The sequence below is a fragment of the Saccopteryx leptura genome, chromosome 3 (genome assembly GCF_036850995.1).
Source record: "Saccopteryx leptura isolate mSacLep1 chromosome 3, mSacLep1_pri_phased_curated, whole genome shotgun sequence".
NCBI classification, from domain to species: Eukaryota; Metazoa; Chordata; class Mammalia; order Chiroptera; family Emballonuridae; genus Saccopteryx; species Saccopteryx leptura.
In genome coordinates this window covers 67148159-67163199 of record NC_089505.1, presented here as the reverse complement: position 1 = coordinate 67163199, position 15041 = coordinate 67148159, and the positions used below count along the sequence as shown (strand labels likewise).

The 15041-nt window shown below is 53.0% G+C and overlaps 2 protein-coding genes across 7 annotated transcripts in view; one reads left to right on the top strand and one right to left on the bottom strand.

The window, feature by feature from the left end:
* The window catches only part of TRPM4 (transient receptor potential cation channel subfamily M member 4), a 50026-nt gene extending 40721 nt beyond the window's left edge, over window positions 1–9305 (bottom strand). For 2 of the 5 annotated variants that reach the window (XM_066373951.1, XM_066373952.1), the window contains exons 1-6: window positions 9163–9305; window positions 8786–8853; window positions 3825–3999; window positions 3339–3519; window positions 2987–3150; window positions 2637–2820 (exon numbers count right to left, since the gene is read on the bottom strand). In XM_066373951.1, the coding sequence (XP_066230048.1) occupies window positions 2637–2820; window positions 2987–3150; window positions 3339–3519; window positions 3825–3999; window positions 8786–8853; window positions 9163–9186 (796 nt within the window). In that variant the 5' untranslated portion in view covers window positions 9187–9305. Of the gene's footprint in view, window positions 1–2636; window positions 2821–2986; window positions 3151–3338; window positions 3520–3824; window positions 4000–8785; window positions 8854–9162 lie in introns of those variants that run through there. The other 3 variants (XM_066373955.1, XM_066373953.1, XM_066373954.1) reach the window with 3 other exon arrangements.
* Window positions 9306–10361: 1056 nt separating this feature from the next.
* On the top strand, window positions 10362–14727 carry HRC (histidine rich calcium binding protein). Of its 2 annotated transcripts, XM_066373957.1 has the most exons (7): window positions 10362–11521; window positions 11603–12435; window positions 12511–12581; window positions 13100–13168; window positions 13423–13477; window positions 14379–14415; window positions 14594–14727. In XM_066373957.1, the coding sequence occupies exons 1-7, from the start codon at window positions 10575–10577 to the stop codon at window positions 14628–14630; spliced, it is 2049 nt and encodes a 682-aa protein (XP_066230054.1). In that variant the 5' UTR covers window positions 10362–10574; the 3' UTR covers window positions 14631–14727. The 2 variants fall into 2 exon arrangements, with proteins under 2 accessions (XP_066230054.1, XP_066230053.1); XM_066373956.1 differs by having other exon boundaries at window positions 10362–12435.
* The last annotated feature ends 314 nt before the right edge of the window (window positions 14728–15041 follow it).

Here is a 15041-nt window from a genome sequence, read left to right as displayed (position 1 = left end):
TCAGGACGATGCTCTAACCAACTGAGCTACCTGGCCAGAGCCAGAACCAGTTTAAAAATTTACAGAGGGGCCTGACCGGGCAGTGGCCCAGTGGATAGAGCATCGGACTGGGATGCGGAAGATCCAGGTTCGAGACCCCAAGGTCGCCAGCTTGAGTGAGGGCTCATCTGGTTTGAGCAAAAGCTCACCAGCTTGAGCCCAAGGTCACTGGCTCGAGCAAGGAGTTACTCGGTCTGCTGAAGGCCCGCGGTCAAGGCACATATGAGAAAGCAATCAATGAACAACTAAGGTGTTGCAATGTACAATGAAAAACTAATGATTGATGCTTCTCATCTCTTCGTTCCTGTCTGTCTGTCCCTGTCTATCCCTCTCTCTGACTCTCTGTCTCTGTAAAAAAAAAGAAAAAAGAAAGAAAAAACAATTTACAGAGGGGCCTGACCAGGCAATGGCACAGTGGATAGAGCGTCGGACTGGGATGTAGAGGACCCAAGGTCGTTGACTCGAGCAAGGGGTTACTTGGTCTGCTGAAGGCCTGCAGTCAAGGCACATATGAGAAAGCAATCAATGAACAACTAAGGTGTCGCAATGAAAAACTGATGATTGATGCTTCTCATCTCTCTTTGTTCCTGTCTGTCTGTCCCTATCTATTCCTATCTCTGACTGTCTCTCTGTCTATGTAAAAAAAAAAAATCTGTGATGGAAGTGAAAATTGCTACTTTTAGAAAGTTATCTAGTCTATCTGTTAATATATACATACAGTGATACCACTCAGGGCACCTACTACAGAGAATTTAAAACATCTGTATGTAATTCTGTACGTTTACACAAAGATATTTATTCAGCATCGCCTGTCACGCCAAACACTGGTATAACATTACGTGTCCATTAATTTAGAAACATAAATAACAGATGGTACATCCATGACCAAGGAATAACATACAACTATTATCAGAAGAAGATACAAGAGAGAGAAGTTGGGATCTAGAGGGATGGCCATAAGAAAGTGTAATGTGTGACCCTGGCTGGATAACTCAGTTGGTTAGAGCATCGTCCCAAAGCACAGAGGTTACAGGTTTAATCCCCAGTCAGGGCACACATAGGAACAGATCACTGTTCCTGTCTCTCTCTCTCTCACTCTCTTCTTTCCTCTCTCTAAAATCAATAGGATAAACATTAAAAAAAAAGTGTAATACATGTATTATATAAAAAGAAACACTATAAAAGTGGAAATATAATTGCACAGAATTTTATAAGCATAGAGAAAGGTATAAAAGAATAAAGTCCAAATTGTGTAAGACTGATTACCCCAGCAGAGAGGGTTGGAGGTAGATAGGAAAGATAATTAAATCTTTCTTTATATACCTTTGTATAATTTGATTTGTTCCAAAGGGCGCACATTGAAGTTGCCATAATATATATGTTGAGTGAAAAGCCAGACTCAAAGGTTATGTATTATATTATTCCATTTATATGTGACCTTCTGGAAAAGAAAGAAATGAGAGTGGTGGTAAAGAGATCAGTGGTTGCCAGGGCCTGAGGCACACGGGAATGAATGTCTTCAGTGTAACAGGACCGGTCTGTGTCCTGACTGTGGAAATGGTCATATGAATCTGTAATCACAGAATTGCACACCCCCAAAACTTAAGTTTTATGGTATGACAATTTTAAAAATAAAAGATTAAAGTCACTAAGTAAAGTTTAAGAATGAAGCAAAACCTGACCAGGCGGTGGTGCAGGGGATAGAGCGTCGGCCTAGAACACAGAGGACCCAGGTTCAAAACCCCGAGGTTGCTGGCTTGAGCGCAGGCCCATCAGCTTGAGGGCAGGGTCTCTGGGGTTGCTGACTTGAGCGTGGGACCATAGACATGACCCCATGGTCACTGGCTTGAGCCCAGAGGATGTTGGCTTGAAACCCAAGGTTGCTGGCTTGAGCAAGGGGCCACTCACTCTGCTGTAGCCCCCAAGTAGGGCACATATGAGAAAGCAATCAATGAACAACTGAGGTGCTGCAACAAAGAATTGATACTTCTCATGTCTCTCCTTCCTATCTATCTGACCCTCTCTTTCTCTAGCAAAAAAAAAAAAATTAAACAGAAATGTTTGCAAAAAACCAGATTTTCTTTTTAAGTGAAAGGGGCCTCTCTCTCTCTTCCCTTCCTGCAGCCATGACTCAATTGGAGTGAGTTGGCCCTGGCACTGAGGATGGCTCCATATGGCTTCTGCCTTAGGTGCTAAGAAGAGCTTGGTTGCTGAGCAATGGAACAATGCTCCACATGGGCAGAGCATCGCTCTCTAGTGGGCTTTCTGGGTGGATCTCAGTTGGGGTACATGCAGGAGTCTACCTCCCATCCTCTCACTATTTTTTTATTTATTTATACCCAGCAACTCAAGTCTGGGGCTGATGCTGCAATCAACCGCGCTACCCACAGTGCCCAGGGTGACACTCTGACCAATCAAGCCACTGGATGCGGGAGAAGAGGAAGAGGGTGGGGAAAAGAAGCAGATGGTCGCTTCTCCTGTGTGCCCTGATAGGGGATTGAACCCGGGATGTCCACACACCAGGCCAATACTCTATGCACTGAGCCAACTGGCCAGGGCAAAGATTATTTTTAATATTTAAAAAAGAAGCCACTCACCTCCCACACCTGTCTTCTGCTGGGCAACATAGGACTCGAAGCGCAGGCGGAAGCGGTTCTCACCGCCCAGGTGGCCGTGGGTGCCATCATCTACCAGGAAGAAGGCTGAGTAGTTATAGTCGAGAGGAAACTGGACTCTATCCTCGGGGTCACCACGCCACCGGTACCTTGCAGGGAATGAGCCCTGGGGGACAGAGGGGCCAAACCAGGGAGTTTTTCCACCACAGCTGGGAGGACAGACTCCCACCCCTCCCCCACACACCAGGGATTCCAGGCCCCCGGCCCCTTCCCCCTCAGACCCAGGAGTCCGGGCCCACAAACTCTTTCTTTTCCAAGACCTTGGGTCCTACCTTGGGGTTAGTGAGGGCCTCTCTATTTCGAACCACACCCCAGGGGGCCACGCCCATGGCCACCACCTTGGTGCCCCCAGTGCTGGCTGTCTGGTGGTCCCGCACAGCTACGCCAACGTGACGGCCAATTCCTGTGTGCAGCCCCCCAGTGACAATCCAGGCCCCTACACAGAGACACACAGAGTGGTGGCTAGGTCCAGAAACGAGTGTGGAGAGACAGAGAGAGAGAGAGAGGGAGAGAGAGAGGGAGAGGGTAGAGACAGACACAGCTAGAGGGGGAGAGCATCCAGAGCAGCGGGGCAATAGCGGCAGCCCCAGCCCAGGAGGCACAGCCCGCACCCAGCCCGGTCACCTGTGCTCTGGGCAGCCCGCACCAGCCCGCTGCGCAGCAGGTCCTGCAGCCAGGTCTGGAGGACAGAGCCCCCCGACCCCCCCAACACTGACACCACCAGGTTCGGAGCCCGGAAGCCCCATGTACGCGTGACCAGATTATAAACTGTAGCTGGATCCGTGCGGTCAGAGAGCCGGAGGAACTGTGGACACATGGGAAAAGGGGACACAAGGAGGGGGACAGAGAGCAAGAAGGAAACAGAGACCCAGGGAGAAAGGAACAGAGACACAAAGGGTGGATGACAGAGAACCGGGCGTAGGGACAGAGACCCAGAGAGAGAAGCGTAGGGTGACAACAGAGACACAGAGTGAGGAGAGTGGGGTGAGACAGGGATGGGCAAATGGGGAGACACAGTGTTCAGCTGGGGCGCCTAGACCCCATCTCTGAGCCCCTGGGGCGTGAAGTCAGCCTCCTGCCGACCGGCCCGCCCAGACATGCAGGTCTCACATTGCTGGCCTTGCGGCTGGTACCCAAGAACTCCAGCTCCCCATAGGCATCGGTGGGCTTCTCTGTGGTGTGTAAGTCACTGTTCCAAACGGTCACCACGGCTGCCCCAAACGCATCCTCCACAGCCACTGACAGGTGGACACTCCGGGGACGCCCACACTGGCACAAGAGCCCTCTGAAGGGGAGCGATAAGGGGGACCATGAAACCCAGAGGTGTCCCCACCAGCCCAAGCATACTGGAGAAGTGTCCATTCTTCTGCCTGCCCCCCAGAGGTAGTCACAGTCCCTGCTGACCCTGGCCCTGCCCCTCCTGACTCCAGCCAGCCTAACGGAGACACTTGCAGCAGGAGGAGAGACAGTCAGTCACCTTGCTCACTAGAAAGGAAGCATGAGCAGGCCCTCACTGGGCCCACAGGGCCTTCAGGGGTCCTCGCTGCCCCCAGTCCATGCAACCATATTCACCATGAAAAGAAAAACCAGAGACAGATTCAGAGAGCACGCGTGTGGTGGAGGTGAAGGCAGCTGTGTAACTTTGGGCAAGTGGTTTCACCTCTCTGAGCTAACTTGCCTCCTCAGATGAAAAGACAATAACACAGCCTACTTTGTAGAACTAAGAGGAGCCAATGACATAATGCAAAGTTCCCTGCAATGGGGGCTGCATACCAGACTCTGCATGAACTCCACACAGAGCTTAAAATAACCTTGAGTAACAAACACAGTGAGAAAGTTATTCCTTTTCCAGTCTCGATTACTGTCAAGGAGAGAGGCTCAGCTGGTGGCTGAATCTCTTGCTATGCTTTCTTTCTAACACAGAAAAGCCATCTCCAAGCTCAGAAAACTGGGCTGGCAACAGCATCTAGTGAGAAAGAAGGTCAATACTTTCATTTGCTTTTTACTATAATTGTCTTCTACGGCTTGTTTCTTTCTCACTGCGGCAAATGGATCACGTATGACACCATTTTCCCTAAATAAATGTACAAGCAGCCCTTGCTATCTAAATGCGATCAGCACCCAAGTTTTAAAGAGCAAGGAGCACAGGTTTGGGGATGAGGGATTTAGTTGCAAATGTACCTAAATCTCAGATCCCTGATTCCAGAAAGAATTCAGAGGGGAGACCTGCACTTATGGAAATGGAGAGCTGTGACTCGCAGACCAGTTTTATGGGAAGGACAGCACAAGTGGCACATGGATTTGGTAAGAGCTGTGAAGACAAATCTTTGGTCAACAAAAGAATGGCTACCTAAAAAAAAAAAAGAAAAAAAAGAATGGCTACCTGACCCTGGCCAGTTGGCTCAGCAGTAGAGCATCAGCCGGGCGTGTGGAAGTCCTGGGTTCGATTCCCAACCAGGGCACACAGGAGAAGTGTCCATCTGCTTCTCCACCCTTCCCCCTCTCCTTCTCTCTGTCTCTTCCCCGCCCGCAGCCAGGGCTCCATTGGAGCAAAGTTGGCTCGGGCACTGAGGATGGCTTCATGGCCTTCGTCTCAGGCACTAGAATGGCTTCTGCTGCAACGGAGCAACGCCCAGATGGGCAGAGTATCGCCCCCTGGTGGGCATGCCGGGTGGATCCTGGTTAGGGGAATGCGGGAGTCCGTCTCTCAGCCTCCCAGCTTCTCACTTGAGAAAAACAAAAAACGAATGGCTGCCCAACCCACACGCAGGAAGAGCAGATACACTCAGCCCAGCTCTGGCACAGTGAAGACCACAGCGAAGGACACACTGTGCCTCCTTCCTGAGCCTCCCTCCAGGCTCCTGCCATGCCTCGGTTTACCCACTTGATCCTTTCACCCATCTCGACCCCATCCTTGATCTCCCTCCTTCCCTTCCATTTACTTGCCACTAGCCCTTCCTTGCAAAACTTATTCATGGAATCTTTCAGAACCTGAGCGGTCCAATACAGTAGCCCCTAGCCACACAGGGCTCTTCATAGTCAAATAAGTTAAAATTAAATACAATAAAAAATTCAGTCTGGTGCTCACTTCGGCAGCGCATATACTAAAAAATTCAGCCTGGCCTGATCAGGTAGTGGTGCAGTGGCTAGAGCATCGGCTTGAGACGCAAAGGACCCAGGTTTGAAACCCTGAGGTCTCTGGCTTGAGCCCAAGGTTGCTGGCTCAACTGGAGCCTCCCCGCCCCCCCCCCCCCCCAGTCAGGGCACATGTGAGAAAGCAATCAATAAACAACTAAGATGCCTCAGCTGAGTTGATGCTTCTCATCTTTCTTCCTTCCTGTCTATCTGTCTATCTTTCCCTCTCTCTGACTCTGTCTCTGTCAAAAAATAAATAAATAAATAACATTTCCACCTTTGCAGAAAGTTCTGATGGACAGTGCGGGCCAACTCCCCTCTGCACTTCTCACCTCCTACCCTCCTTCCTCTCAGGGTGGCCACCCCAACTGAAATTGCTCCCCGATAAGATCAGCAATTACCTGCATGTCCCCAAACACAATGGCCTCTATTCAGGTCTCATCTGACTATCACCAAGTGGCACTGGTCACAGCTGAAAGGCTCTGGTTCCCGAAAGCCTTTTCCTTGGCCGAGCACCCCTGCCCCCAGCGGTTCTGTCCCTCCCTCTGCCATAGCTTTCCTTCCTCCACACACACACACACACACACACACACACACCCCGTGTCAGCGGACCCCAGATCCAGGACGGGTCTGAAATGCAGTGGCCCCAGGGGCCAGATATGCCACTTAAGGGAAAGAAGTATCAGGTGGAGAGTAAGCGGCAGTATCAGAGGCCATGGTGGCTTGAGGCATTTTGGGTGGGGCGGGGGGAGACATCCAGAGATAGGTTTTCTCATACTGCCTTTCCATAAAAAAATAAAATTAAAAAATCAGTCAGAGAATTGCTAGTTTTCAACCTCCTTGACTTGACACTTTTCCTCATAACATTTCACCTACTTTCAGTCTCCATGGCCACCGACAGCTAGGACTTCTCACATTCCAATCCCAGACCTTCCTCTGAGTCATCTGGGCCCTTCCAACTCACTAGATCTCTCTCTTTTTTTTTTTTTTACAAAGACAGAGTCAGAGAGAGGGATAGACAGAGACAGACAGGAACTGAGAGATGAGAAGCATTAATCATTAGTTTTTTGTTTCGCATTGCAACACCTTAATTGTTCATTGATTGCCTTCTCATACATGCCTTGACCGCGGGCCTTCAGCAGACCGAGTAACCCCTTGCTTGAGCCAGCGACCTTGGATTCAAGCTGGTGAGCTTTTGCTCAAACCAGATGAGCCCTTGCTCAAGCTGGCAACCTCGGGGTCTCGAACCTGGGTCTTCCACATCCCAGTCCAACACTCTATCCACTGCGCCACCACCCAGTCAGGCCCAACTCACTAGATCTCACACTCTCCGAAACTTCCCAAACCTGCTCATCCTCCTGGGTCCCTCATGTTGGGGACAGCCCCACTGTCTCCCAGTCCTCAGGCCAAATGTCCAGGAGCCACTCTTCTACTCCCAAGTCCAGCAGTCTCCAAGCTCCTGCCCTTGTCCCTCTCTGTGTCCCCACAGTCCTGACCTGACTCAGGCCTTTTCCCCTCCCACCCGGACCCTTGACCAGCCTCTTCTCTGGCTTCCTGAAATCCTACCCATCCTCTCACGGCCCCGAGAAGGTCCTTCCACACCTAGAGTTGACCCTGCCGTTCCTGTGGCTCCCCAGCACCCCAGGACAAAGTCCCAGACCTTCGGGGTGGCATTTGAGATCCCCTGAGGTCTGGCCCAGCCGATCCCTTCAGCCTCCACTCATGACAACACTCTTGCACCCTGAAACTTGTTCCACTTTCAAGTTGCATCACCTTGTCAACAGAGGGCAATTTGCACATGCTGTTCCCACTCCTGGAATCACTGTCCATGTTCCTCTCTCCAGCCTGCCTTCAACTGTCAAACTCCAACTCATCCTTCAAATGTCATCTCACCAGCCACTCCTCCAAAAGACATTAGTGACACTGTCTCCTGCCTACTCTTAGCCAGATGCCTCCTCTCCACTTCCACAGGGCCTAGGGGCACTGATCTCCCTGCAGTGCCAACACTAGACCAAGGGTTCCGAAACTTTCCTGACCACACTCTAGTGTCCACTGGTAAGTTTTTGAGCACTCACCCCCATAAATATAAACCTGTTTGTTTTTATACATAATTACAAGCCAGACTGCACTAATATAATATATTCACAACAAAACACACACTAAGGTAGGAATGTTGACATTTCCCACGCCCCAAAGATTGTCTTGAGAATAACTAGAAAGCCAGAACCCACTTGAGAGAGCATCGCTGAAGGACAGCAGCTGCTCACAGATGGCAAATAGCCCATTGGTCTCTCAAGAAGTCCCGGACACACAGCATGCTGGGCCTGCACGGGCAGTACTTGCGCCCTTCCCATGGGAGTGCAGACATTTCTTAGTGCTTACCCTGTGCTGGGCACAGTTCCAGAATTATCACAAGCATTTAATTCTCATGAAAACCCCAGGAGGTAGGGTCCGTTTTTATGTCCAGATGAAGATAAGGCCCAGAGAGGTGCAATGATTTGCCCAAAGCCACACAGCATGTGTCTTCCAAGCGAAATTTGAATCCCGGCAGGGCTTGTGCTTCTGTAAAGTATGCTGTCTTGGGAGCGCTGAGTGATGGTTTCTTGGATGGGTGGATGGGTGGATGGGTGGATGGATGGATGTATAAAACAAGAGACAGCCAAAAAAGAAAACCAGAAAGTGACCCAAGGAGACAGAGACAGGGAAAGAAAGAGACAGAACCAAGTCCCGGCGCTTTAACCCTGACCCTGAGGGGGAATATGGGAAATTGGAAGTATCTGCCTACACGCAAACCCTCCCCCAGGGACAGCGCCACCAGAGAATGCTCTTGGAAGTGTCCCCAGTGCCAAGAATGGGGGGGCAAAGGGTGGGATCTGCGATAGGCGGGGCCAACGGTCTGGGAACCTCCGGGCGGGTCCCCAGGGCGAACTCCTCACCCCGGATCTGTGGGGTCAACGATGAATGTCGTGCACGTCTTCTTCTTGAAGATCTTGGGGATCCAGCTCTGGGGACAGCGACAAGAGGTGGGGTGGGGGGACCCCGTTTAGTTCTATGGGACACGAGTTACTCACCCTGTGTTCTGCCCAGCACCAGGAGTCAGCGACCCCAGCGTCCTACTTCCCTAGACTCAGCAGTCCCCACCCCCACACAGCCCCCCTCCTAGCTGCTCCCAGGGACCCAGGAATCCGTGTCCCTCCAAACCCCTTCTTCGTCTGACCCAAGAATCTGGGTCTCCAGCACCCCCCTCTTGGGAACCAAGAGACCTGGCTCCCAGCTTCCTGTTCCCTCAGATCCAGGGGTGCGGCCACTGTACCTGTTCCTTCTCGGGACCCACCATGCTGTCGCAGCCGCCGCAACCTATCCGGCTCCCCACATTCCACCCCACCAGCCCGGACTTCAGGACCGCCCTGAACAAACCGGATCTGCCACTTCGCAGCCCATCCTGAGGCGGGCCAAGGTCGGGGGGGCGGGGCGTCTCGGACACACGTAAAGCGCGAGGCGGGGCAAAGGGCGGGACAGGACTGTCCGACAGAGACCCAGAGAGAGACCCAGGGACCTGCGGGGGATGCGGTGCCCAGACTTAGAGAGAAGGGCACAAAGACTGGGCGGGGGGGAGACTGAGAGAGAGGGTACAGAGACCCAGAGAGGAAATGTCAGGTGAGGGAGGGGACACATTGACTCGGATAAAGACTTGGGTGGGGGAAGACACTCAGAGTGAGAAAGACAGGCTGAAGAGTGGGGCGGGGGCGGTGGGGGGGGACATAATCCTGAGAAGGGAGGACAGGGACCCTGAGAGAGTGAATGACAGAAACCGAGAGGCGGGAAACCATGAGCAGGAATGGGGACCCAAAAAGCTATAGTGACAGGATGAAGAGTGGGAGATATAGACACATAGGTAGGCAGCGCCACATGTCTCTTGTTAGCTCTCTCTGACAGGGACAGCTGCGGCCTCCTGGGTAACCTGAGCACCCCTGCTGTATTTATAGCCCTGGTCTGGCCCAGTCCCCTGCCCCCAGATCTGAGTTCCAGGGACAGGAGGTCATGGGTATGTGTGCTGGGGGCCGGTTTCCTCTTGCCCCTCTCTAAGGCCTTCCTGTTGGCATCCGTTCTCCCAGCATAGTACCCTATTCTGGCCAGAACCCTACACACACAGTCTAACCCCCAACCCTCATAGCAGTGGGCTCACCCCACAGATACATCCCTCCTGGTCCCCAGCTTCTCCAGGCTCCACCAACTTGGCCCGTTACAAGTCTAGCTGTTTTCTTTGCAGCTGCCAAACATGAACTTGCTGGTAGTCCAAAGTCAAGTCCCTTGGCCCCCCCTCTCCTGGCCAAGGAGAGACCCCTTCACCCACACTTTCCCAGCTGGGAGGAGGAGGAGGAGCAGGAGGGGAAGGGCAGAATAACTGACCCAGAATAACTCAGGGCTGAGGGTAAATTTAGCCACAGAGAGCAGAGGGGAGAGACCCTATTGGCTGGGAAGTGGGAGGGAGGGCCCAAGAGGGGGGTCAGGGGGGTCCTGAGACTGCCTCACAGGGGTGTCTAGAGCCGGCAGCAAGAGCCAGGGAAAGGCAGACAGGCAAAGAGAGACAGAGACACAGCAAAGGAAAGACACGGAGAGAAAGAGAAAGACCCAAAAAGAGACAAGGACCCTCAACGTTCATTCACACAGCCGTAAGTGTCAGCCAGGGCCAGCTGGGAGAAGTTCTGCTGCCCGTCCGTCCCCATGGGCCACTGTGGGCCATGGCTGCACACTTCTCTCCTCTGGGCTGCCGCGGCCAGCCTGCTCCTCCCCACCGCTATGACCCAGCAGCTGAGAGGGGATGGGCCTGGCCTCAGCAACTGGAACAGCAATACAGGCCTCTCTGAGCCCTCGGAGGACGTGTCAGGTGAGTTTGACCACCCCACCCACAGCCATAGAGAGGAAAACGAGGGTGTTTTCACAGAGAGTGGACATCGATTCTGGAGCCACAGAGACCATGGAGAAGAGGACGAAGATGTCTCCAGGGAATATGGTCACCAACTCCAAGCCCACAAGTACCAAGGCCGTGAGGTTGGAGACGAGAACATCTCTGATGAGGAGGTCTTCACAGAGCGTGCTCAGCAGGCCCGTGGGCACAGAGGCCATGGGGATGAAGGTGTGGATGATTCAGCAGAGCGTGGGCACCACTTTCACAGCCATGGGAGCCATGGTCATCAAGATGAGGATGAGGACGAAGTTGTGTCCAGTGAGTACCAATATCATATAATCAGGCATATGCACCGAGGCCATGGAGAAGAAAAAGATGATGATGATGATGATGATGATGTCTTTAATGAGTATGGACCCCAGGCCCACAGTTACCAAGGCCACAGGAAGGAAGAGGATGACATGTCAGATGAACACCATCATGTCCCTGGCCATGGACACCAGGCCCACAAAGAAGAAGAAGATGATGATGATGATGTCTTTAATGAACATGGACCACAGGTCCACATGCACCAAGGCCACAGGAAGGAAGAGGATTACGATGATGATGATGATGATGATAATGATGATGATGATGATGTCTTTAATGAGTATGGACCCCAAGCCCACAGGCACCGAGATCATGGGAAGGAAGAGGATGATGATGATGATGATGATGATGATGATGATGATGTCTTTAATGAGTATGGACCCCAGGCCCACAGGCACCGAGACCATGGGAAAGAAGAGGATGATGATGATGATGATGATGATGTCTTTAATGAGTATGGACCCCAGGCCCACAGGCACCGAGACCACAGGAAGGAAGAGGATGATATCTCAGATGAACACCATCATGTCCCCAGCCATGGACATCGAGGACATGGAGACAGGGACAATGAGCATGAGGCTGTGTCTACTGAACATTGGCACCAGGTTCCCAGACATACCCACCATAGCTTTGGGGATGAGGAGGAAGAGATCACAGTCAAGTTCAGCCACCATGTTGCAAGCCACCAACCACAAGGCCACAGGAGTGCTGAGAAGGAGGACATCCCGGATGAGTATAAAACAGAAGTCTCTGGCCATCACCACCATGGAGCCCCCAAGGAGGAAGATGAGGACAGCTCTGCCAAGCTTGGTCATCAAGCTCCCAGCCATAGACAGCAAGGTCACAGAGATGAAGGGACTGGCCAGAGAGTGTCCATCAAGGAGGTTAGTCCCCAGCCCCCAGAACACACAGGGGTCAAAGATAGAAGCCATTTGGGAGAAAGAGATTCTGAGGAGGAAGAGGAGAAGAAAGAAGACCACGGCTCCCATGAGGAAGATGAAGATTCAGAACAGAGAGAAGACACCCAACATGGAAGCCTGGACCAGGAGGATGAGGAAGATGAGGAGAGTCATGGCCTCAGCATGAGCCAGGAAGATGAGGAAGAAGAGGAGGAGGAAGAAGAGGATGAGAGGAGAGAAGAGAGGGCTGAGGTTCAGTCCCCACTGAGCCAAGACCACCAGGAGGAGGAAGACGAGGAGGAGGGGCTAGAGGGAGACCAGCTTCCCTTCACCATTATCCCCAACCCACTGGCCAGGAGGGATGCGGTGGGAGGTGGCTCCAGAGAGGAGGAAAGCAGTGAAGACACGGGTAGGTGATCTGGTCTGGTGGGAGTGGGGAGGGGCTGAGTCAGTATGGGTCACTGTTGCCCTCCTGTTCCCACAGGTCTACAAGATGCCCAAGTGTACGGGAACTACCAGCCAGGGTCCCTGTGTGGCTACTGCTCCTTCTGCAATGTATGTCCCCAGCCCAGGTCCATCCACCAAGCGGTCCCTGGAATTTGTCCCAGGGCCCTGGGGTGCCTTAGGAGGGCTCTGAGCAAAAGAAGGGCAAAGGCAGTTCCAGGTGAAGAGAGACACTTCTGGGGCACGTGGGGGACGGACTGGAGGCCAGGAGGCCATGGAGGAGGCTGTGGCGATCAATGGTCGGGGAAGGGGAGGGTGAGGCCTGAGTTGCACCTGCAGATGTGGAGAGAGGAAGGTCCCTGACAAAGGGGGAGGGGGCAACCCCTGGGCGGGGAGATTGACAGGCTGTGGGGAAATAGGATAGGGGATGAAGAGTGCATCCTTAGGTCCAGCGTGTGGAGTCCCCCCGCCATAGGAAACCAATCAGGGAGAACTGGGTTTGGGGGAAGATACTGAGCTCAGTGTTGGAAGTAATGAGGGTAGGAGTTGGGAGCAGGGCGGAAGATGGGCGGGTAGCCCCCCCCCAAAAGATTAGGGTTTCCATGTAACAAGGCTCCTCCGGTCTCCAGCGATGCACTGAATGTGAGAACTGTCACTGTGACGAGGAGAACATGGGAGAGCACTGCGACCAGTGCCAGGTGCGACATCCCTCGGACTCAGTGCTCCACCCAGCCTCAGGATGGCCCAGGACCGTCTGAGCACCCCCATCCCCAAATCCTGTCTTGTCCTCAAATTGACCAAATCCCCTTACCCCTGACGCAGCCTTGATTCCACACTGGATCCTGCTTCTGACCTTAACCTCCATCTAGCTAGCGTCCTGCCCGAGCCCCCATCCTGACTCTGCCCTTGACCACCTCCTGCCACTGACTCTGTCTCCCATCTCCGTCCCCAGCACTGCCAGTTCTGCTACCTCTGCCCGTTAGTCTGCGAAACTGTGTGCACTCCAGGTGAGCGTGGTGGGCCGGCTCAAGAAAAACCTGAGAAAGGGGAGGGCCCAGAGAGGCGAACTCTGTTGGGGACCGCCCCCCAATCTAAGAGGCGGGACTGGGAGGTTCTGGGGAGAGGTTAGGTGTGGAATCGCGGCCAAGGCTAAAATTCTGTGGGTGGGGCGGGGCGGGCACGGAGGGGCGGGGCCTGGGCCAAGAGAAGGCTGGGGATGGATGCTGAAGCCTGAGAGGCAAGAATGGGTGCAGGTTGAGAGGCTGACCTAGATCCGAGTGGGCGGGGCCAAAGTAAGAAGAATTCGAAGAACCGGGGCTACTGAAAAATGGGGACACCCCGAAGGAGGAATAAACAAGACATGCAAAGGAGTCCCAGTGGAAGGAATTCTATTTGCGGAAGAAATTTTAAAAAGAGGGCGGAGCCTGACCAGGCAGTGGTGCAGTGGATAGTGTCCGACTGGGACGCAGAGGACACAGGTTCGAAACCCCGAGGTCGCGGGCTTGAGCACGGGCTCATCCGGCTTGTGCGCGGACTCACCAGCTTGAGCGCGGGGTCGCTGGCTTGAGCGTGGGATCATAGACATGACCCCATGGTCGCTTGCTTGAGCCAAAGGTCGCTGTCTTGAGTAAGGGGTCACTCGCTCTGCTATAACCCCCCATTCAAGGCACATATGAGAAAGCAATCAATTAACAGTTAAGGAGCCACAATGAAGAATTGATGCTTCTCATCTCTGTCCCTTCCTGTCTGTCCTTAGCTGTCCCTCTCTGTCACACACACACACACACACACACACACACACACACACACACACACACGGCTGAGCTAGCCTTGACCCCGATCTCAGAGAAAAGTGACTTCCTAATTGCCCGTGGAGTACCCCTCAAGCCTCTCTCTTCTCTCTCACAGGAAGCTACATCGACTACTTCTCCTCGTCCCTGTACCAGTAAGTGTGTAGAGAGGGTAGTTTAAGGGCCCTGTTTAGAGAGACGCTGTCCCGCTGAGTTGGACGAACCTGGGACTCCATTTCTCTGTCGGTAAAATGGGAAGGTTAAAGATCTTTCAGCGCCCTGGGGTGAGCTGTGGACACTTTTGGTATCTAACCTTTGCGTCATCCTCTCCAGGGCCCTGGCGGACATGCTGGAAACTCCGGAACCCTGATTCCACTGCGCGGCTGCGCACAGACATACCTCCCTGGCCCTCCAAACATCCTCCCACAAGCCATATTTATTTCTCTGAATAAATGTGCTCCCCGAAACCTCATTGTCAGGCTTTTCAGGGCACCGGGGAATGCTTGTGGTGGCTGGGGTCTTGGACTCTTGGGTCCTCCTGGTGGTTAGTTTAAGGTCCTGACAAAGAAATCAGTCAACACGGGAGCTTTTTGAAACAGTTCTCTTTACCCGTGATCACTGAGTGACGTCTGGGGCAGGGAGGCCGACCTAGAGTCTGGGGTGAGGGCTCCCCCACTGTCCTCCCTCCCCCCACGCCACGTCGCCCAGTGGCATCATGGAAAGAGGATTCTCCCATGCAAACCCCGGAGCCGAAGGGGAACGGGGAACGCAGTTCTGCGCT